The sequence below is a fragment of the Drosophila virilis genome, chromosome 4 (assembly GCF_030788295.1).
Source record: "Drosophila virilis strain 15010-1051.87 chromosome 4, Dvir_AGI_RSII-ME, whole genome shotgun sequence".
NCBI classification, from domain to species: domain Eukaryota; kingdom Metazoa; phylum Arthropoda; class Insecta; order Diptera; family Drosophilidae; genus Drosophila; species Drosophila virilis.
The window spans coordinates 23,056,567-23,079,409 of NC_091546.1; the positions used below are offsets into that span (position 1 = coordinate 23,056,567).

The 22,843-nt window shown below is 36.5% G+C and overlaps 4 protein-coding genes across 8 annotated transcripts in view; 2 read left to right on the forward strand and 2 right to left on the reverse strand.

Moving 5' to 3' along the window:
- On the reverse strand, positions 1-3,077 carry LOC6628735 (glycoprotein-N-acetylgalactosamine 3-beta-galactosyltransferase 1). Its single transcript, XM_032437544.2, has 5 exons — positions 2,993-3,077; positions 1,170-1,612; positions 1,014-1,110; positions 194-406; positions 1-135 (listed from the first exon to the last, which is right to left on the reverse strand). The coding sequence occupies exons 1-5, from the start codon at positions 2,993-2,995 to the stop codon at positions 22-24; spliced, it is 870 nt and encodes a 289-aa protein (XP_032293435.1). The 5' UTR covers positions 2,996-3,077; the 3' UTR covers positions 1-21.
- Positions 298-20,051, forward strand: LOC6628733 (glycoprotein-N-acetylgalactosamine 3-beta-galactosyltransferase 1). 5 transcript variants are annotated; one of them, XM_032437542.2, is made up of 4 exons: positions 298-428; positions 7,306-7,399; positions 10,165-10,461; positions 10,523-11,153. In XM_032437542.2, exons 2-4 carry the CDS (start codon positions 7,316-7,318, stop codon positions 10,748-10,750), a joined length of 609 nt encoding a protein of 202 aa, XP_032293433.1. In that variant the 5' UTR covers positions 298-428; positions 7,306-7,315; the 3' UTR covers positions 10,751-11,153. The 5 variants fall into 5 exon arrangements, with proteins under 5 accessions (XP_032293433.1, XP_032293431.1, XP_070064956.1 ...); XM_002051034.4 differs by lacking the exon at positions 298-428 and adding an exon at positions 5,820-6,745 and having other exon boundaries at positions 10,523-11,147; XM_032437540.2 differs by lacking the exons at positions 298-428; positions 10,165-10,461 and adding an exon at positions 5,818-6,745 and having other exon boundaries at positions 10,523-11,151.
- Positions 3,655-5,166, reverse strand: Cpr23B (Cuticular protein 23B). Its single transcript, XM_032437545.2, has 2 exons — positions 4,827-5,166; positions 3,655-4,775 (listed from the first exon to the last, which is right to left on the reverse strand). The coding sequence occupies exons 1-2, from the start codon at positions 4,836-4,838 to the stop codon at positions 4,032-4,034; spliced, it is 756 nt and encodes a 251-aa protein (XP_032293436.1). The 5' UTR covers positions 4,839-5,166; the 3' UTR covers positions 3,655-4,031.
- Duox (dual oxidase) overlaps positions 19,877-22,843 on the forward strand; it is a 14,281-nt gene continuing 11,314 nt past the window's right edge. The window contains exon 1 of the mRNA XM_032437538.2: positions 19,877-20,051. Coding sequence (XP_032293429.1) covers positions 19,877-20,051 — 175 coding nt within the window. The remainder of the gene's footprint in view (positions 20,052-22,843) is intronic.

A 22,843-nucleotide genomic window follows, 5' to 3' on the forward strand; every position in this document is an offset into this window, starting at 1 on the left:
AATTTGCAAAGATTCCTGAGTTCAGCTTAAGCCGAACGCACGCAGTCTATAGATGACATACTCCATCTGATAAAAGCAGCTGGCATCAACACATTGAAATGATATGGCCGACTTTGAACAGTATCCTTCTGTAATCTGTAAAATACAAACATTGACTCTTAAGATCACATTAAGTGTTCATTAGTTAGCTTACATTGCTTAAATGGTTCACGAAAAGTGGAAGTCCGTGCTCGTCGTGGGATTTGCCCGCTACAACGCCCACATTCCGAAAACAACGTGCAATTTCCACATGCCTAATCCCATAGTTGTGATTGCTGCAGATGCTGCTATTGTCATGTGCCCAATCCACAAAACGACGCAAGGCCTCTCTACTGAATACATTGCCTCCAGCTGCAGACAACGAACCCTGGAATAGAGAGAATTAAGTTGTAAGTACTTGGTAATGATTTATTCACTTGATTTTACTACAAAATTATTCCAAAAATATCTATTTTTAGAAGACCCAGAGTTCATATAGCCATTTCCGTCTGTCTGTCTTTTCCTAAGAGAACTAGTCTCTCAGTTTTAAGGCTATCGTCTTCAAACTTTGCATAGGCCCGTCTTTATTTTCGACAGTAGTTTCTTGTTAAAATATTCCGATTTCCAATATATATCAATCAAGCTCAGCATTTTCGAACTTCACTATTCCCTCAAACTGAAAAAGGTATTAAATCTTCGGTGTGCCAAATATATCGTCACCCTTCCGTTGAAGATTATCTTTGGGTATATGTAGATTAATTAATAATAAATTATTTTTTTATTAATAATATCCTGGGGTAAATACATTATTGACCGAGCAAAATAAGTGAATTTAACCAAAACAAGAAAAGTATGTTAAGCTAGGGAGTTCCGATAATTGAATCTTAGTCTTATGCACGAGTAAAAATCACTGCTTTATATCACACCACATGTCACCACAAAATGCATTGATTGAATCGAATATGAAAGTAATTTAAGATTTGTTGCATACTAACCTGCTGCGTATGCAACCAGGAAAAGCTATCAAAGTAAATGGGCATCTCTGGCGCGTAGTCGATCAGAAGGTGCTGCAGATTCTCCATTATCACATAGCTGGGAAAAAGCCAACGATAAGAGAATAAAGCATTCGATTGGAGTCTCAATTTACGTACGTTTCATCTGTGACCATTAGGAACCAATCGTATTTCTTGTGATAACGATTATGGACATGCTGGAGGTTCGCTCGCGTTCGGGCCCAAGAGCTGCTGTCAGTCCGGCTCTTCGCCAGCCCCACAATGCTCAGCTTTGGCTTTCTCGCATGTGGACGTATGAACAGCAGCTTGTGGCAGCGTCTGCCCCAGGTGCGTGCTATGTCCTGCTGCCGATTGCCTTTCGGCTTCAGCGTAATAATGCAGAGTATACGCTGTTCCGTATTGCTGTTATTGTTTGGTTGCATCAGCGAATTGTCTGAATTTGAAACAGTATCTGCAGTAAATTGCTGACTGGCATATAGCTCGTAGAATTCCACTCGGGCCAGCTGCAACAGCTTCGATAAACAGCTGCCACAGATGAGGCCCAGCAGCAGCATCAGCAACAGTTCCAGACGCTGCCGGTGCTGCTTTACAAAATTCATTTTTTATTTTTATTTTTTTTTTGGTAAGCTTTATCGGCTTGCCGGATCTTTAATACGCGTTTGTGTACTTTTAATACTCTGTAGCCAAATCGAAAAAGAAGAGCATATTAGTTGTGCATAAAATGTTCAGCTTTTCGATAACAAGAAACTGCAAACTTTTTCTGTTGAGGGGATTTATTTATAAAAAAAAGTATATAATATCCTATTGATTTGCGGATAGGAAGATTCAATAAAAAAAAAGATATGTAATACAGTTTTACAGCCACCCTTTTAGAGTCACTTAAATATTTATTTACTGATAATCTTCCTTATGATGATCAATCCCACTTTCATTTCTACTTATTGCAAATCTCTATAGTTCCTAAAGTTTTGGAGTCACAGGTCCACAACTTTTCTTTGAATAAAGTTTTGAGTTACAGTTTTAGAGTCAGCGAATACATTTCGTTTGATTATTTTCAGTTTATGTCTCGTAAATCGCATAATTTGTATTCCAATTTGAAATCCCAGTTTTAAAGGCTCAGCTTAAGTGTCAGTTTTAGAGTCACTGAATATGATTTATTGTATAAATTGTTTACTTCAAAGAGCTATCCAGGCCCCGCATCGCTTCTTCTAATGGCATAAGTCGATATATTAACAGTTTTAGAGGCACCGTTTGACGTTCTCTGTCTAAATGCACAGTTTTAGAGTCACTAATTGTTACCGAAATATAATAATCATGGTAGCCAGGTTTGTTGCCGCACACTGCAAACAGAGTATCGTGCAGTCGGGTTGGAATTTCTAATGCAACGTTTTTAAGTTATTTATGCAAATTTAATGTTTATGTTTCTATAGTCAGGGCACAGTTGTTGTTGCGGCCTATGTGTATGGTCGGGCTGTTGTTGTTGCTGTTGCGATTGTTGAAATACCAAATTAACACATTCTTGTGCACTGACGCAGCAGCCGTAAAGGCAAAAAAAAAAATAAATAAATAAATAAATAAGAAAAAAAAAGACAAAACTTGTAAGATGCGGTTGACCTTCAAGCCAGAGCCGCACAAACATTCGGATGCTCTGTAGGGGCCCGCACGCTGCGCTCTCGCCTGTGTTGCCAGGCGTTGCACCTTTTTGGCGTAATTCGATTTGCAATTGCTAAATTGTAAGCTTTTGCTAGCAGTTTGCCGGTTTTTTTTTCTCCTTTTTTTTTGTATTTATTTATTTTTTGTTGCTTTTTTTAATGTTTAGCCCGTCACAAATCGCTGCCTCTTCGGCAAGAGGGCGTTCAATTATGCGACGCTCGTTCCGTTTCGTTTTGTTGTTTTGTTTATTTGCTTGGAGTCAAGACACACACGTGAAGAATATAAAACAAACGCAGTAAATGTCGTACCATATAAACAACTTGGGCAGCGGCTGAGCAGCGCGACGTCGACTTTACGCTTTGACGATCGTTGACAGACTTGCGAGATGTTTTTTTTTTTTTTGTTTCTGTGCTGTGTTTTGTACGTGCGCGCTTCGCTCAAACGACACTTGACTTGCGACCAGTGTGACCATAATGCTAAAAGCTCGAGATGAGCAAGCTTTGTGTAAGTGTGACTTGCAAATATTTATGCTAGTAACAGTTGCCCATGGGCACAGTGTGACCACGCAGTAAACATTTCCGTATACCAGCAAACCATATATTTTTTAAGACTAACTAAATATGGAGAAGTAATTTTTTTAATGTTTTTTCTTAGATATATTTTACGTATAATAAAATTTCCATCTTTATTAATTCCTACTGGAATTCCCTAGTCAAAAATGATTTAAATAGTTTTTAACTTTGGGAAATTTAATAATTAACTCAGATATTATGTTTTATCAAATAAACAAGAGAAATTCCTTGAAGTAACCAATATATTTTGAAGAAATATGATGTATTACAAGTTTTGATAGGCACTTTCCTGTTCTGGTAACTACAAAGAAACAGGTATTATTGTGAAATTTATCAGGTTTATAAGCCAATGAACAAATTATTGTTGTATTCTTTGCTTTCTGAATGGCCATCTGGCATTTCACGCTATACCACTAGGCTGTTTAAAATGCACAACAGGTTTCTCGGTTTTCTCTTTTGACCCTTGGATACATTTTTAAACACGTGCTTAGAAGTATGTGATGTTTGGGAATAGGGCACGAAAGATATTTGAAAAATCAGTCAACTGTTTTGGTTTTGAATCGTAGCACACAAAACTTTCTCAACAGGTGATTACTCATTTTTATGATTTTTTCGGCTGCCTAAAAGTATGCTCTCAATAAAATCGAAGAGCTGTCCACCAACAAAAATCAATTGATCATCAATTATCTTTTTCTCTCGCATTTAGTGCAGTTATAATTTAAAATTTATAAAACTAGAAATATGTAAAATATTAGCAGACAGAACATGAGCTCATTCAGGCATAGAGTCCGCCATTTGTTTGACGTTCATTCGCCGCATTCACATAGCTGTCACCAGAAACCGAATTCGACGTGGTCTCCAAACTCTTCACGGAGTTCGACACCTTGGCTGCCGGCGAGCGCTCGTCCAGCACCAAAGCGGGTGCAGCTACCGCCAGCTTCTTCAGGGCATAGGGCACCCGATTAACGACCGCATTGAAGCCGTGGACATCGTCGGCCGTGTAGGTAACGGTGCGCTTGTAGCCATCGGGATCGATGAGGCTGTAGGAGCCACGCACCACATAGCCATCACGCGTCTCGCGGTGATCCTTGATGTCGCCGGTGCTCTCGTCGTTCACCGCATAGTCAAAGCTATAGCTTGCTGGCGGAAAGACTTCCGGCTGGCGTTGCTCGCGCAGCAGAGGCAATGGCAGCGGGAAAAGTGAAGTCGAGCCACTGGCAGCATTGGTCACGGCATCCAAAACCTTCGAATCGGAATCAACCAGCTGGGCGCTGTAATCGTAGCCATTGGGCGTGGCCTGTGAGTTTTGGACATTTGTGTGGGTCGTCTGATAGTTGTTGTGATAATCTTCGCCCGAACTGGATGCGTGCTGCTCCAGGGAGTTAATCTCATTTGAGATCACAGCTGGTTTCACAATATTATTATTATTGTTGTTGTTATTGTTGTTGTTGTTATTGTTGCTGTGATAATCGTACTCCGCATGTACAGTCCCGACCAGCGTCAAGGCGAGCAGCAGCAACTATTAAGGATACATTTGTATATGTATTTTTCTCAAAATTCTCTATCTCACCTTAAACTTCATATTTTTGTTTGTGATTTCCCCGTCTGTTTGTGCTCACAAATTGTCAGCGAACTGCACTTTTAAAGGGCGCCGCTCGGCGTTTTTATACCACATCGCTCGGAATATTACTTAATATGTTACCGTTATTCAATAGCATGCCCATCAATTGCGCCCAATACTTTTTATTATTATTATTTTTTTTTTAAATTGACCAAATGAAGCGATTATACTTTCGTTTTCAATTTTGTGTCAAATTTTGTGCTGCGTAAGCATTTAACAATTGCTTGTCTGGGCTCCCGTCAATGGCAACAAATGAAGACAGAACTGCGACAACCGCAAACATCATCCAATTAAATAGATGAATCGTCAAATGATCGATATTCAAATTTGCCATGCAATGCGCAAACCGATGCGAATAGCGTTGCCACCTGCAAAACTAGTCGAAAGTGGTTTGGTTTAAATTTAATTATCAATAAATGCAGAGTGTTCAAATCGAAGTCGAGTCTTCTAATATTGCCAATGTTTAGTCTTTAGCTGAATTATATAACATTTTTTGGTTTATTTTAGGCATAAATCTTTTGTAATCTGCATATAAAACATTATTTGTCGACTTTGTAGGGACACGCCGAAAATGCTTCAATTTTTCTGCAATTTTTATATATATTGCAAAAATCAAAGATTCATCGTGATACTGAAATTAAAATCAAAATGTCATAGATTATAAACAAGTAAGGAATTCATCATGCAAATGGCAGAACAAATTATTAAAAGAATCAATGCTTCAGGAATTAGGTAATTATAGGATTATACCAATTCGTATGTGCATGCGTATTGTAAATATTTATACAAGTTTTACAGCAATTTTAATTGCATGACAATTGTCTTGTCGTGTTGCATGACAAATGCATCATGCAAAAAGAAAGTGCCATGGCAACATTTTGCTTATAAGGTCACATTGTAGAAGCAAAAAAATGCATAAGTCGAAGATACACAGTGCAACTGATATTATAATCAAAATGTCTTTGATTACAAACAAGTGACGAATTCATCATGCAAATGGCAGAAAAAATTATTTAAAGTATAAATACTTAAGCAAATTTTACCACAAGCATCAAGACTCTTAATTGCATGACAATTATCTTGTCGTGTTGCATGACAAATGCATCATGCAAAAAGAAAGTGCCATGGCAACATTGTGCTCATAAGGTCACATTGAAGACACGCCTAGGGCAGTGTGAACAGTGCAAAGCATCAAACCGGTCGTTTGTTTGTTTGTGGTTGTGTGTGTGTATATGTTAAATTATCGGAGTTTTTGCTTGATGTTGGGCATCAAAACAAATCGCGACTGCAGCAATATGAAATTAGACGTCGCGTCGGGCAGAACACGACACGGCAGGTCGTAACGTTGTCATGACAACGGCCAAAACCCAAACAATGCCCAAGCTGAGGTCCAGCTGGCCGGGCGGCCAATTGCGCGCTCAGCTCCACCTGTTGACCGGCTTCATAGCGGGATTCGTGTGCGCCTTCATGCTGCTCCTCTATATCTACGATGTCCACAACGGCATCAACTGCTGGCCAACCAGCAGCAGCAGTAGCAGCCGCAGCTACGCCTTCGCATCCACGCTGAGAATTGCGCAGCAAACCTCGCGGGATTCGGCACCATCAGCTCGTGTGCTCTGCATGGTGTTGACCTGTCCGGACTATGTGGAGCGCTATGCGCAGCATGTGCACGCCACCTGGGGTCAGCGCTGCAGCAAACTGGTGTTTGTCAGCAGCCAGCACTATGAGCCGCTGGGCGTGGTCCAGGTGGTCGAATCTAATGGGGGTGGCTATGAAGATTTGTGGAATAAGACGCGTGAGGGTTTCCGTCACGTGTGGCTGGAGTATGGCGAGCAGTACGATTGGTTTCTCAAGGCCGACGACGATACGTGAGTACAGCTAGATGCCATTCAAGACGCGTCCCAATAATGGGAACTTCTTTATATCCGCCAGATAGACTCATGAATCCACGACCTTTCATCTTGCACAGTTTTAAAGCTATAGAGCATAAATCTGAAGCTTAAACTAACTTTGACTTCATTTATAGATAGAGTCCCCATGCGCCCACATATTGCAAAAAATTGCATATCTTCAAATTACAGTTTGGAAGTCACTGCGTGCGCTAACAGTTTTAGCTTCACCAGCTCAATTATCAAGAAAACATTGTTCGACTAATTCACTGTGAATCGTGTATTGAGCAGTCGGTTATACCCGATTGCAATGTTCTAACTTGTTTTTGTTTGTACACGTTATGTCATTGTTTCATGTTTTTACTTAGAAAAAATAACAAGACACTTTGTTTTGTCTTATTCAACGTTAGTCCAAAAGCAAATAAATTGTTTTTTGTTTTCTTTTCGAATCAATTATTATTTCGTAATTCGTGTTGACGTGTTCAGTCCTACCTCTGCCCTCTACTTTTGATCTTATCCGATTACTATATATTTTACAGCTATGTCATCATGGAGAATCTGCGTCACATGCTGAGCGCCTATGATCCCAATATGCCCGTCTATTTCGGCTATCAAATGAGACGCTACAATGTGGTAAGTCCTGAACTGCACCTTTTGGTTATTTCTTATAGCTGCAATAAGCTAAAGCATGTTAATTGATTGCTTGTCTCACCTGTTGGACCAAATAAATTTGCATTGCAAATTCCGCTGGTCAGCAAAACATTTATTGACTGCCTTTGCAACTAAACGCCTTACGGAGCTTAATTTAATTATAACATCTTAGATAAATGCTTTTATTTATTTTGATCTGGTCCAAACACATTTTTCAATTCACAAATTATCTTCCGAGCAGCTCTTTTCGTTTATGTGGTATATTGGCTTTCTGGTGGAAGATATATTTATCGCATAAAGACAATTTTGTTCGGAGATAGTAAATTATGAATATATATAATATAATTTGAGCTCGGAAGAATACTATTTGGACAAAGACATAAGAATCTTCCAGAAAGCCGACATAATTTTTTAAAGAACTTTAAACAAATATTTAGAATTTATAACAGTTTATTTAAAACTGAGCTAAAATTATATTAAAATGTTAATTTAATTTTTTATTAAAATTTTGTTTAGTTTTGAGCATTTATTAAAAAAGTTGACTTATAATATTTGCAAATAGTTAAAAGATTTTGTTGTTTCAATTTCCCTTATCTTCTCTGTGTTAACTTTTGTGAAAGAGTATTTACGCTTGTTTAGGGTATTATAGAACAGATTTCTTTCTAAAAATTTTAGTATAGCGAAATGTTTTGATTGCCATGCAAAATGCAGGCTTTATTAGAAATATACTAAATTTGTCGGCAAGCATAACCGGTTGGCATTTCTAGCCGTGATTAAATAATAATAATTTGTTGACGCTCGTTTAATTGGCTAGCTAATTAAAGAGAACTTCTTTGTTAGACATTATCATTAAAGCCTTGGCACTTGCTGTGCCTGTAACAAAAATAAAAAACGATCTATGATTAATGAAATCATTAAAAACGTGCAACAACAATAATTGGCTAAAACACAAATGAAACTGGCGGCAGTCAATCAACGTTGATGCACTGCCTCGGCGAATGGTCACTTGGCGCGAGGTCGTCGAGGTTTCTTGTCTTTTCAATGCAGAGACTCGCGCACGCATCTTGCCCAGGGAAGCCGCTCCTCCAAATGGTTTTTCTTTGTTCGTCTTTTGACATTATTGTGCAAACAGTTTGCGTCTGGCAAAGTACAAACTATTGACCAACACTTGCCGATTGCGCTTTTTTTTTTATAGTTACCCGCAACGCAATACTACGAATCTAACAAGTAGAAACATAGCTGAAAAATATTTTCTATGTAAAACCGATAAATAATCATTTTAAAATTAACATTTCTGAATGAAAACTACGATTCAACTCTTCTGTAGAAAATATTATTTAATATCTATTAGGAAAGAAAAACAAAAAATTCTAAAACTAAAGATAATGTTGCCTAGTTCCAACATATATATTTTGAAATGTCAACTATTAGACTTTAGGTTAAGAGCTTTACCTTTGTATTAAGTGTTTTTATAAGCATGTTGCATATTCGAACATAGTACCAAGATACAATATACAATATACTGTACCATCTACTGGCTGATGCATTCATCAAGTTCACAGCACAGCAGGTGGTTAGGTTTTAATAAATTGCATCAAGAAGCCACATTTGTGTTTGATAATTGTTTAAGGCACGTAAACTTTTTGATGGTTTTTCAAATTTGTATGATTTATTACGCTGATTATATTACTGATTGTATTTTTGTAGCTTTTTCTAAAAGGTTCGCTGTGGGCTGAGCATTGCTTTTGTCTTTCAGACAGGCCAATTAGCATATGTTAAATTATTTAATGGGAGAGCTATGGCATATGGAAATTTACGACGCTCAAGTAGTAAATCTATAAATATGCAGAAATACACTAAAGAAATAATTATAAAAGTTCATAAAGTTACTAAGAATAGAATAGTTTTGTAAATATTAATTAAATCTAACTCTAACTGCTTGGAAATGTCAATCGAAATTTATGCTTAAGCTTCACTTGCTCACATTTTGAGACACATCAGCATCGTTTATGTAGCCGACGGTCAAAAGGCCTTCAAAGCGGCTTAAAACTCTCAACTCAACTTGTAATTGTCACGCTTGATACGACATTATGCTAAAAGCCTATGCCATAACTAATTACTTTGACTAACATGGACAAGTGAATGTTTTCGCGCCTTTGATGCGCATATTCGTGCCATAATTTGTGTTTTGAAATTTCGCCGTGCAATGGGTGTGGTAAATTATGGTATTTAAAAACTTAAATAAAGCCATAACTAAATTTGGGCTGTTTTTAGTTTTTAAACAACAACACTGATACAAAGTTTCCAAATGCATGGTAAAAATATATATATTAAAAATTGAGATGAATATTTTTGGACCTAACATATTCAGTTATTATTATTTTTTATCACTAGAAAAGAAATGCAATTTTTGAGCAAAAAAAAACTTGAATAAAAATCTCAAATCCCTTTATATATATGAATCCAAATTCTAAGGCTTTCCCAAACAAACGAACTATTTTCGTACATCGGCTCTTCTTAAAATATACAATTTCATTAAATTTAAAAATCGTTGTTACAAGAATTTAGGTTCAGGTTTATAGGTTCTGGTTCGGTGTCATACCATATAGAAAATTAAAAGATATTTACTCACCTTTGCTTATGTTGCTTTAGCTGGTTGTGGACTTATGGACAGCTCTTCTTGAAGCTTCTTAATGCTGTTATAACTTTTTCGATATGAGATTAATTCCAATTTTGATCCCGCCTAGAGTTACATGTCTGGCGGCGCCTCTTATGTGCTCAGTCGCGAGGCATTGCGTCGCTTTATGACGCAGGCTTATGACTCCGGCAAAATCTGTCCGGAGCCTAAAAAAATGGGCATTGAGGATTTTTATATGGGCATTTGCCTGCAAAATGTGGGCGTTCATTTGATAGACTCCGCGCGCGCACTTTCCGAAGAAGACAAGCCAAAGTTTTTTCCACTGGATCTCGAGAGTTATTTGCACAATTTTAATGCCAGTATTCCGGATTGGTTGCGAGAGATGAGCGTCTCGCAGATAGCAACAGTACGTGTGCTGGCCTTTTGTTTTCAACTAATATTGTGTTATTATTTGTGACTCTCTTTAGGGCAACGATTGCTGTTCGAATTACTCCATAGCTTTTCATTATACCAAGCCGGAGCGCATGTATCTATATGAATTTATGCTGTATCATTTGCGAGTCTTTAGTCGCAAGTACGAGGAGCGGCTGCCAGCTCGAATTTTATTTGCCGAAATTTTAGAAATGTTTCCAATTGAGAACAATGCGGAGATCAGAGACTTGACACAAATGCCCGAAAAGCCTGACTATTTTTGAATTTCTTTAAAAACTATTTTAGCATGTAAATATATTTACATATATATGTCTATGTGATTTAATTATTAATAAATTAATATTATAATAAGCATAACAATTTTAATGAGTTGAACTAACTAGTTAAGCCAAGTTTAAGCTGTCGTTGTTGCTATTGAACTGTATTAAAAAACAAAAGACTTAGGCAACATACTAGTTTGCGCAGCGCGTGTAATTTGAGGTATACTTTTAGGCGCAGTATTTGATGAAAAGTTGTTGGGCCTGCTTACGGAAAGGCTTCTATTGTATATTTCAGGTCTTGCAAAATTAAACGAATCCATTATTGCATGTATTGTAGTAATTTTTAGTTTAATGTTTATTTCAAATATAAACTGAATTAAAAAATTATAAGCACTTCGTTAACTTTAACTGCCATCAAGTTGTTTTATTTGTACTCAAAATATATATTTTTTTAATATAATACATATTTATTGCTGAATATTTATGTCAATGTCGAAAGTAAAGTAATAACTGCAAACTTTAGAAATAAAATCTTTGTAAAATAATTTATAGAAAAGAGTCGTAACTAAAATGGATAGTCAGATGTTAAGCTGCCATAGATAATTTGCAGTACTAATTTAGTTAGTTTTAATAGAATCTTCAAGGCTTTAGTCTCTGTTTGATTACACGTCTACATATTGAATTTAATTATATATTTAAAAAAATAATATAAAATATTTTTTACAATAAGCGATAAATGTTTATATGTTTTTAGTATGTGTCACATGCTTTTCAAATATTTTTTCTTGTACAATTTATTGCATTTACCTTGCGACTGTAGTATTTAATTAATTGTGCAGCTAATAAATGTGCAACAAGCTGTCAATGAATCATTTTTATTGATAGATTTAAACACAAATGCTAAAATCCTTCAGCATGGCGCATTCTTGCATGAAGGGTTTTTCATTACCAAAGTCAATGCCTCTGCCCCGACGGGCCTTGCCAACTGGCCCACAATGTGTTGGCCAAGTGCAGTTAATTAAGGCCAGAATCACGTACGCATGCGCACCATTTCTCACTTGATTGAGATGTTTTGAGCGGCCTTTTATGGCGAAATTGCATTAGATATATCACATATATATATGTATATATTGCAGCGTGTGAATTAATAAGTGAAAGGGAACGCTCGGCTTTGCCTAGTTACTATAGTTAGGCATGAGCTCAGTATGTTAATGAATCTCTTAATTCGTATCATTGAACATAAAAGCGTTTTGTACACGGTGCACACCTGGCAACCACAAGCCTAAATCATTTCATAATCTATATATTATAACATTTCAATGGGTAATCAGCTTTTATTTAATAATGTGCAACGCGTTAGTAAAGCTGTTTTCGACTACGCTGAGAATAATATATGTAGAATAGTTAGAGCAAACTTGTTGTAGATAGTTCTTCTTGGTGCAGTGCATATAATCATATGCTGGCAGCCAGATCTATTGACAATGTTGCTTATTTATTCCAATACTTTTTTATCTAATTCTTAGATAAAGGTATTAATTTTGTGGATTATTCTATTTATTGAGGGTAACATCTTGTTATTATTAATATAATTGCTATTATTTTTATTTATATTATTATACTTATTACTATTATTGTAAATAATATTGTTATTATTAATATTATTGCTATTATTATTATAACTATTAATATTATTATCACTAGTGCTTGGAAAAAAAAAATTTGATATTTTTATGGAAGCACCTATTGCCAAGCTGTCTGGATTCGAACTTAGCACAAATAACGCGCACCTGATATTTAATTTTTTTTTTATTCTCTATCAATGTTTATGCTTTGAGTTGTGTTTACTTTTTTGGCAGCTACATTTTAATTGACAATTTGAAATTGCAATTGCAAGAACTGCAGTCAATCGAGTTGACTCAGTTTATGAGAGACGCACTCACAGAAACTGTTTACTAACAAGCCGAGCAAACAGCTACCGTTTGTAAGCTGCAGCTAGTTAGTTAACTTAACTAAGTACGTTAGCTAGTTGTTTTTTATTTTTTATTATATTTTGTTTGTCAGACACCCGCTGTGTTTAAGCATTCCAACGGCCGTCAGACGGTGCGTATGCGCAATGTGGAGCGCCATGGCAACGGCGCGTGTTCCATTTTGTGCCGACACACGCTACACACAAGTGGGTTAAAATGTTGTTGTTGCTGTTGCTCTTGTTATTGTCACCTGTCTGATTAATATTTCATGAATATATATATATATTTTTTTTTATAATAAAATTGTGCGTCGAGTCATGGCATGTAGTTGGGAGCATTCGCTGTGCGCACTCGTGACCTTCGCCGTTGTCAAATGCGCGAGCTGCGAGCTGTGAACTGCGTCGCTCTCGATTTGCAAGACATTCAAAAATTGTAAGTGCTGCTAAAAAACCAAAAATAATAATAAAAAAATAAACTTAAATTGAAATTGCATTCAATTCAAAATCGAAACCATAAAAAATCGCTCACCCAGCTAGCTATGCGTGGCTGCTGCTTTTGTTGTTGCGCAAACAATTTGATTTTCATGTTTTTTTTTCTGTCTTTTATCTTTCACGTCAATTGCTCTGGCCACGCACTTATTTTGTTGTGAAAGTTGTTAAAAGTATTTTTCGCCCGCCTTAATTAATTAATAAATAATTCCATAACAAGTTGTATTTCTCTCTCTATCACTCTCTCTCAAATTTTTATCTCCATATAGATTGCCGATAAATCTTGGCAATTTATTATACCCTTCACTTTTGGTGCCAAGCGTACTGCAAAAGAAAAAATACCACAATCTGAAGTTTTTTTCTTTTTTCCCAGAGTTCATTCTTGAATTCTCTGTGCGTAGTTTGTAGTTCAAGTTTTTGCTGGCATATGCCATAATTAGCGCAATGTCGTGGATACAGCCTGATCTGAGGGCTGGGCTATTGGTAATTTCTTAGCTATAATTGAAGTCGATTTATTTTTGGATAACAAGTTCAAAATGAGTTGAAATAATTGGGGGGAGTGACAACAATGATGTATATAAATAGACAGATGAGCGCAATTATAAATAGATGTTTTGATTGAAGCACTTTTTAACAAGCGGAGTTGAGATAGAAATAAAAGACATTAGGGTACATATTTCTACACTACAATCGAATACTCTATAGATGGCTCTTCGCTTGAATTATAAAATAAAAATTAAAATGTTGGAATTATACTTAGTAACCAAGCGCATTCCTAAAACTATTAGAATATAATTGCTAAAAAATGCAAAAAAAAAGTATATTCAAGGAAAAATGTAAAATGATCGATTGGTGAAGACTATAAATGTTATCAATGGGGCTGCTTTAGTTAGCATGATTAGAGATTTATAAACAAAACGGCGAAAATTAATAAATTGATGAAGATTAATAAAACATAGGAATGTTTAAAATAACTGTGCAGCATATATAACTAGACCCTTGTGTGTAAATGTTATAGATAAGAAAATATAAACATAGAATATATATAGATATAGCTACGAGTATCTTTATACTTAAACAAAAAAAATGATTGATATAGTTCCAAAATAGTAAATTATATGTTGTATATAGTAAATTATATGTTTCCTTTATCAGTTGGCGTCACTTCGCGCTCTGCTCTTCCTTTTTTAGAGTGTGTCCAGCTTGCCAAATACTTATATAGAGTTATACAACACTGGCTGTTGAGTCAGTTGACTTTTGAAACTAAACGTTAATGCTGACTGTTTGCAGATACAAAAATTGTATGGCCCAAACTTTATAAATCGTTTTATTATTACATTTTTCATACATTTTCAAAGCATTATATATTTGTATATATTTATCTATAAATTCGCTTAAACTCTTACTATCTACTCTGGGAAATCATCAATAATTATGTTTTTCTTATTTAATTTAAATTCAATGCTTGCCTATCGATTTCTTTCGTCTCGATATCTGCGATTGTCACCCTGTTGGCCAAAGTTCATGCCACTCAATTCAATCATTATTTCAGACAGACATTTACGGATAATGTAAAGACGATATTTTATGTCAATTTTTCTATGAGTATGTCAACAGCTATTTTTTTTTGTTTTTGTTCTGTGGTGTCCCCCCTCGCCTGCTGCATGCATATGCATGCTGTGCAGCTGTGCACATTAAAATCAATTAAAATTCTTATTTATCTTCTATTCTCGATGCGCCTAACAAGTGCAGCCTGCTCCGAGCGCATCTATAAATATTTATTAATGTTCGAACGTTCAAAAAATCAGCTGCTAAGCAAAAAAAAAAGATATATATATTTAATATAGACGCTGACTGCACACGCATTGAAATCGCAAGACATTCTTGAAGCCAAAGTGCACTTGAAAAAGAAGAAATAGTAATAATTTATATAGTTAGTCTATACGATACGTATGGGAATTGTTTCAAGCTGCGTTCGCAATAAATAAAAACAAAGTATTTCATGTTGAGTTGCTATTAAAAGAAACATACACACATATCTTAAAGCTTAGCACTCGCTAGATAAGTAATTAAATTAATTAATTTTTATATGCTGCCAATAGTCGATTCATGCCAATAGCTCGACTCAAAATTAGTTAAGCAGAGGCCTTCCACTCGAGCGTTCAGTTCGCATATTGAGTTAAGATCGACTAAAGTCGATTGGAATCTGAGCAGCTGCTGTTTTTGGTCAATTCAATTGAGCATAAACTATTTATGACACATACTCGATAGGCGAAATCCTAATGAAATTATATAATTGAGTACAGTAAACGCTCGCTATAAGAATTTACAAATATTTGAATTTTTATAGAATTTTATATGTATAGATAGAGAGTGATGTAAAAGTTGAATGTCCTTTTTACTATATTAAAGTATATGGAAAAGTTTATTTGACGTAAAATTAAAAAAACAAAACACCAGATTATTCCATTCTTATTAGTAATGCTTATTTTAGTAGTTAGTAATAATTACTTAAATATAAAGTATTTAATTTTTTTGCATTAATTAATTTACACATGTCTAAGATATTATTGCATTCCTAAGCCGAAGATTCTTGTCATCAGTTGATTATTAGGATTAATTTATTTATGTACTTATTTCTCTTAAAATCCGTACATTTAGACAACTACCATCGAAAAAGTCCGAAAATGATAAACTACTCAGATTTGTATGCAAATGGCCGAAAGGGGCAAGCTAAAAAAGCGAAAACATAAATCTTCATAAACAAGCCGTTAACAATATTAAGAACTCATAAAAACTGAAATATTGTAGCATATTTACATAGCAAACAGCTGATGGCGACTGCAATCATTGACTTTGACTGCTCAATTAGCCGAAGAGCGTGGTGGGCACTCTCTTAGCGCGGATGAACGGTCGATTGACTGAAGATGCTCACTCTTCAGCCTTCCAGCCGCCTGCTCTTTGCACAGATCCGGTAATGCGGGCACTCTTTGGAATGCTAACGTATTGGAAATGCCCATGCGAATTACTGGCATATGTTTGTGTTCCTGTGGGAAACATTGACATGACAATGATTAATAAGACCCGTTGCCATGTCGAATATGACGGAACTCATTTAGAAACGGACCTGGACACGGAGATCGAGCGCACAAACGAAATGGAGCATAAGCTATTTTAGGTGCGGAGTGGGGATAGAAACAGACAAGTAACAAAGTGAGAGAGAGAGAGAGAGAGAGCGAAGTCGTGCGCAAGTGAGAGAGACGAGACAGCGACGCTGTCTTCAACCGGTTTCGTCGATGAGCGGGGCTTCGGGGGGGAATTGGCAGAATTTGGTGTGCTCCCTAGCCCAGCTGAGGTGCCTGGCACCAGCTGTGTTTTTAGTACTCAACGAACTCTTGGCCGCTGCGGACGTTTGGCGCTTCCTTGCTGCATGGGCAAACTTGGTGAGCGCGACGTGGAACGAGCAACGTTTGCTCGTAGTGAGAGTGAATGTAAACGTGTCGCGCATGCGTCGACGTCTTCAATTGTTGCTGTTGCTGCTTCGTTCGGTTCGGTTCGGTTTGGTTCGGTTTCGTCTTCACCGTTATTATAATTTGTGTGCTGTGGGTTTTATCTATGCAAAGTGACAAGCGAAGTTATGTGATGGCAAATTGTTGAAATTGTTTGTCGAAAATTGCAAATAGGAAGGAAAAGCAAGAAATAAGAAACAAAAAAAAACAGCAACTCCACCCGCTGCAATGTTTTTAAATAGTCTTTAAGTCGTCTGTTGTTGTTGCTTCTTGTTTTTTTTTTTTTTAATTTTGTGCTGTTGCTTTTTTGGGTCGCCGTTTCATTGGTTCGCCATCTCTTTTGCGCACACGCAAATTCGTCGTCTTCGCGGCGTCTTTTTGCCTCTGCTTTGTTCGCTTTGAGCGTCGTCTTCTTGTCTTTTGCTTATGTTCGTTTTTCGTTCATGAATATAATTTATTTTCGTGTTTATTTCTGCGGCTGCTGCGGCTTCTTCTTCTTTTAGCAGCACCTCTCCAACATCTTCCCACTCTCCGCCTGTTAAATGCAGCAACAACTACAACACAAACTTGGGTGAACACACGCACACACACACACACACGCAAAAAACAACAACAACATACAACATTGGCTTGTTGCTTGCGCAATTTTTGCGCTAAAAAAAAAACAATAAAAATTATTACTGAAACCAAAAATAAATTCCAAGATCGAAAATAAATAAGCGGAAGTCCGAAAAATAACGGTAAAATGTGTGCAAATGCATAAATGCTGAAAATAATTTCGAATAATAAATGAAATGAAAGTTTTCAGAGACGCTAAGCTTTTGAACCAAGTCTTTGCGTGTGTCTCGCGGAGATTTGCATACAAATTATTAAAAAAAAAAAACTAGTTGAATGTAACTCCCCTCTAAATTCTCATGGCCTTTAAAGAGTATATAGCAACTCGTAAAGCCGTTGACTAGAATTTATACGGTTGCCACGCGAATAAAAACTGGGCGGGGTAGGGCTTTGCGGGAATTTCAGTCTTTTGGTGTCATGAGCTCAAGAACTTTGTGCGAAAATAATCCAATATTATATTTATTCATGTAAATAAATAATATATATATTCATGATAAACTGTTGAGAAGCAAAAGAGTTGCAGAGAAAAGGGAAAAAGATTATATATAAGAGCTAAATATTATATTTTTCGAAAAGGTCTTGTTTGCTATACGATAATCTAAAACATTTAAGTCTAAAAAGTGTGCCATGCCAATGTAGTCTGTATCTGTAAATCGAAGATAAATATAATCTGTTTCCCGGATTGGAATTCATATATTCCCTATGACTATGTCTATGTCTGAAATGTATCAAAAAGGCTGATTAAATACTTATGAAAAATGCTAAAATTGCGCCTATTTGAATATTCGCACTTTTGGCTAAGGACAGATTTGACGCAAGGTGACAACACTGTTTTTTTTTTTAAATTTCCTTGGCTCTTTTTTTCCCAGCTTTTGCTCTATTTTTGCCATAGTTGGTAATTATCATGGGCCGTAAGTGCCCAAAAATTATTCAACCTTTGTGTCTGCTTTGGGTCCAAAACCGCATAATTTGTCTATGAATTCCATCACAATTATGGCTTTCAACTCTTCCACGCTTTCTTGCATTTCTATTACTCCACTCCCCCTAGCCGCTCTGCGCTGTCTCTCTCTCTCTCTCTCTCTTTGTCCGCTCTTAACAATTTCTAAGCAAATGCCACCGTGGAGATGTATCGCATACAGTTTAGCCATAAGACTCTTTTGGGCGTCTCTTTGGCTTTATGACTTCGTTGTTGTTGTTTTAATGGAATTGTTAATTGTTTGCAGTTGTGCAATGGTTTTTTATTGCTTCGCTATGTTGATGTTGGTTTTTTTTTTTTGTTGTTTTTTTCGGCTTCTTTCTCGACGTCTCCGACTATTGTCGATTATGACTAATGGACGTTTGTCGGTTTTGTTTGTAAGCCCGCAGAAGGTCAATTGTTTTGTGGGTAATTCCGTTTGTTTGATATATGTACACATACACATACACATGCATATAAACATATATGTGTATGTGTACACATATACATATACACTCATGTAAGTCTCGATATTTCGCGCTCATTGCGGCTTGACTTGCCGTTTATTTTGTTGTACACATTGCATTTAATAAACGCGCTTTTTTTATCTGCTTTACTTTATGCAATATAATTAATTTGAAACATTAACGAACCATTTCGTCATTTACTTGAGTCTTTTGTATTGCGGTTTTTGTTGTTTCCTCCATTGTTAATGCCATTCCATTATCAAATATAATGCACCTTAATACTGCCCAATATTTTTGGCTATTTAATGCAGCTTTGGCTTTGATCAACTTTGTCTTAGAGTTACTTATAAATGTCTTCTTGACGATATTGCCCTTGATATTTTGGCAAGCATTTTCAGTGGATTTTCATACACTGACAAAAAACCTCTTCATAATTCTAACGCATTCACTTTTGTGTGTGGAATTGCAGAAAGCTTCGTCTTGGTCCGGTCTTTGTTTTAGAATTTTGTTGAGGTTGGCGTCAGAAATGTTCTCAGTACCATTTGTTATACCAACTCTCAAACTCGCTTATCTTCTGGCTCCCCCCCTACCCCCATACCCACGGTTAAATTAAGCTAAAACAGCTCCAGCAACATTTTCAAACCCGAAAACGTAACAGTAACTTTTGATAGAGATCCATTAGAAACAAAAGCCAATTCATTAAGTTGTATGCAAATTTCTGGCAAGCAACAAAAAATCTTTAAACAAAAAAAATAAATATACGTGAATTCCGTAACGGTATAAGTTATTAAACTACATAAAAACCCGAGTGACTTAATGTTTACTCAGAACGGCCGGCCTTAAAAACATAAAATTAATTATTTTATGAATCAGAAGTTTTAACCGAAACTATCTCATTTGCAGTGCTACGTAATAACTGGCCAGAAAAGATGAGCAAACGTTGAAAGTAAGCCAATGTGGCGTGTGATAATACAAATCGAAACGTATATAATGCAAAATTGAGACGCCTCCAGCGATCCAATCGACCCCCCGCCAGTGCTATACATAGTTTGTTTAATTAATTTCACAATACAATCCGCAAGCCAAGGTATTTGCCCATAACAATAACAATACACCTGGGCTATCAATATGAGTGTTCCAAGCTTGCCCCAACAGCGGGCATCAAAAACTCCAACAATAACCCCAACTCGAATCCAGCATAGCTGGAGATCACATCTGGCGCCTGGGGCAATGGCCCCTCGCAGCGCCCTGCTATTATTGCTGATTAGTCTGGGCCTCAGTCTGGGATTTGTGCATTGTTACGGTGAGTACTTTTCACATATACCTTAACAAATTCAATTAGTCTAAGTTTCATACCAAATTCCGTCTCGTTCCACACTGACATCATGACAGATACACAACAAAAATACGTAGGCATTTAAAAAACTGAGCAAAATTCGAATTGAAAGTATAGAAAATTCTGGACTGGGCTAACAGTAAAAATGAATAATATGTGGCGCAATTCTTGCTCGAAAATTTTAACATGTGGATAATTAAGAAATGACAAACATCGAATTAGTCATTTTTCTCGTATAATTTACAATTTTTATATGTGTAGTTTATTTTTATTGCTTATTTTATTATTTGACAATAGGTTTGGTATAAAAGAGTTCAAAAGAAATTTGTATACCTAAAACAAAATATAGAAAACTAAAACATTTATTAGAAAAGCCCCTAAAGATTTTTTGAAGCATATACTAAAAATATGTGTGCATATTTACTGAAAATATGATTATTCAGAATATGATGATATATTCGGCACGCCGAAGATTTGATATACTTTTAGACATTTGCCTTTTGTAGATATATCAGAATAGTTGAAGCTCGTGAATGCCGAACTTGATTAATATATTTTGTCATACAACAACTCATTTTTCGACCGATTCGTTCTATAATTCTATATAATATCGTAGTGCGATATTGATGAGATTTGGCTCATAGCTCATAAGCAGCATAATTTGACGATCGCTCCAATGGCAGCTTTATGATATTGTAGTCCGATTCGGTCAGTTAAGACGATAGCTTAAGACTGAGGCACAAGTTCGCATAGAATCAGACGGACACTCGGACGTGGTTTTATCAACTCGGCTGTTGATGCTGCTTCAGAATATATATATATATGTATATATATACTTTATGGTGAAGGGGGATGTCTTCCTTCGTCTCAAAATTATAAGAACCACTACAAGGGTATAGAAATGGAAGTGCTTTAAGTCTCAGCGCTCACAGCTTCTTCCCTAAGGATAATATGAAACTCATATACAAATGTCCAGTTTGATCTTTTTTTGTGTCATGCATAAAGTGAAAACAATTGAATGTAGCACCTCTAAAGATGTTAACCAATCAAGTGAAATGAAAACAAAAGGTAACATAATGAAATTTGCAAAGAAAGGAGGAAAACAAAACGAACGCGGGGAGACACAAAACGTTTGCACAGGTCGAGTTAATGGCAACGATCCGAGCAATCCAATGTTTAACTTCCCCATGCCATGCCGCATGTGGTGCGGCGGTTGGGAGCGGGTCAGTGTGGGGGAGTCGCATACAATGGAGAATAGCTCACAATGTTTGCAATAATTTCATTAGGCCAGACAACAAACGATCTGCTGTGCATAAATCAAATGATTAGCAAATATTGAGTATAATATAAACAAAACGAGCCATGAAATGGACCGAGCAGGGGAGCAGGGGTGGAGCGTTGGCGGCAGCGGCAATTGAAATAAACCGCTAGAACGGCCAGCTGGCTGGCTGGCTGGTTGGGCGTGCGTTGACATTTGACTCGGTGTCGGGCGACTGGGCCACGCCCACAAGCTAACCGTTTGTTCAGCATCGCAACAGCATCGTACGTGACCGACCGGCTCGAACATCAGTCAGACATCTGAGAAACGATTGCCTCTGCCGTCGCCCGCCAACGTCCGCCAACAGCCCAGGAAATGCTCGTGCAAATGCTTATGCATAATAAATTGCCAGCGCCGTCGTTTATCGGTCAGTCGGAGCCGCCAGATCTCGCCCTGTCTGCCGATATGCTGTCACTCGACGAGACAGACAGTGCTCCAAGAGGTGTATTGGGCCGTGGATCTGCCCGCGGATGACGTCAAGCGAACGCTAGCTGGTTAACTGATTCTGCCATTATGATGGGTTCGTTTGTTGTGATTGCAATCAATTTGACGGGCAAGGAAATCCAATTGATATTTGTCTTATTAGTTGCCTTTTTTGTAATCTTGCTCAGGCAGCCAGACGACAGTGTATCAAACGCCTTACGACTGTGTGTGCTAGTCAGAGCATTTCTCGTTAGTTGCCTTGTCTAAGTGATTCAGCCATTTAGGCAACTGAACAATTAGGGCTAGAATCTTCCGGGTTTGAGTCTTAGCCTTGTGCCTGTGTTATTTACATATTTGATATTTGACTAAAGTAGACTTAAATTCCTTTAAATATAGCTTATTGGCGAGTTTAACACAATACAATTTTTGATGCATTGCTTAAAATGAATAGTTAAACTTATTAAGCCTAAACATAAACCAAGAGGAGGTTTATAGCAAAATAGTCATATAATTTGATCAATATCTTTGGCAAAGTCAGCTCTATAATTCATACAATTATAATTATTTAACACAAATTTTCAATTATTACCGTTTTTTAAGAACCATTTGAAAAACTATTTTCTTATTTAACTATAACTATTATTTAAAAAAAAATAATTACACTTGTCTCAAGAGTTTTGTGCTCAATCCAAATTTGTTTTCTAATTTTTGTTGGGCTCATTCTTAATTTGAGAACATTTAAAAGCGAAATATACGCTTGAAGCTTTGATAGCATTATAATCGATTATTCAATTATTCGATTATTCATTTAAATAGCCTTTTTTTTATCAAAATAATCATTATTCAAATTGCAAATCTTGTGTAATTCTATAATTCTATAAGCTAATTTGCAAAAGTTGTTTATGGTCACTTTGGCGCAACGTTAACTGTCGCAATTTATTTAGATTGATTTTAATGTTATTTTATGCGTGCAAATTACGCATTAAATTGTGCCAGTTAAGATCGGAGAATGCCATAA

Bases quoted from the DNA above. Each gene is read 5' to 3' on its own strand.
- LOC6628735 (XM_032437544.2), bottom strand. The intron at 1,111-1,169 runs GTACGTAAATTG...GCTTTTTCCCAG, and splicing joins CTAATGGTCACAGATGAAAC to CTATGTGATAATGGAGAATC. The intron at 136-193 runs GTAAGCTAACTA...TGTATTTTACAG, and splicing joins TCGTGAACCATTTAAGCAAT to ATTACAGAAGGATACTGTTC.
- LOC6628733 (XM_002051034.4), top strand. From the start codon at position 6,228: ATGACAACGGCCAAAACCCAAACAATGCCCAAGCTGAGGTCCAGCTGG. The intron at 7,400-10,164 runs GTAAGTCCTGAA...GATCCCGCCTAG, and splicing joins AAATGAGACGCTACAATGTG to AGTTACATGTCTGGCGGCGC. The intron at 10,462-10,522 runs GTACGTGTGCTG...GACTCTCTTTAG, and splicing joins GCGTCTCGCAGATAGCAACA to GGCAACGATTGCTGTTCGAA.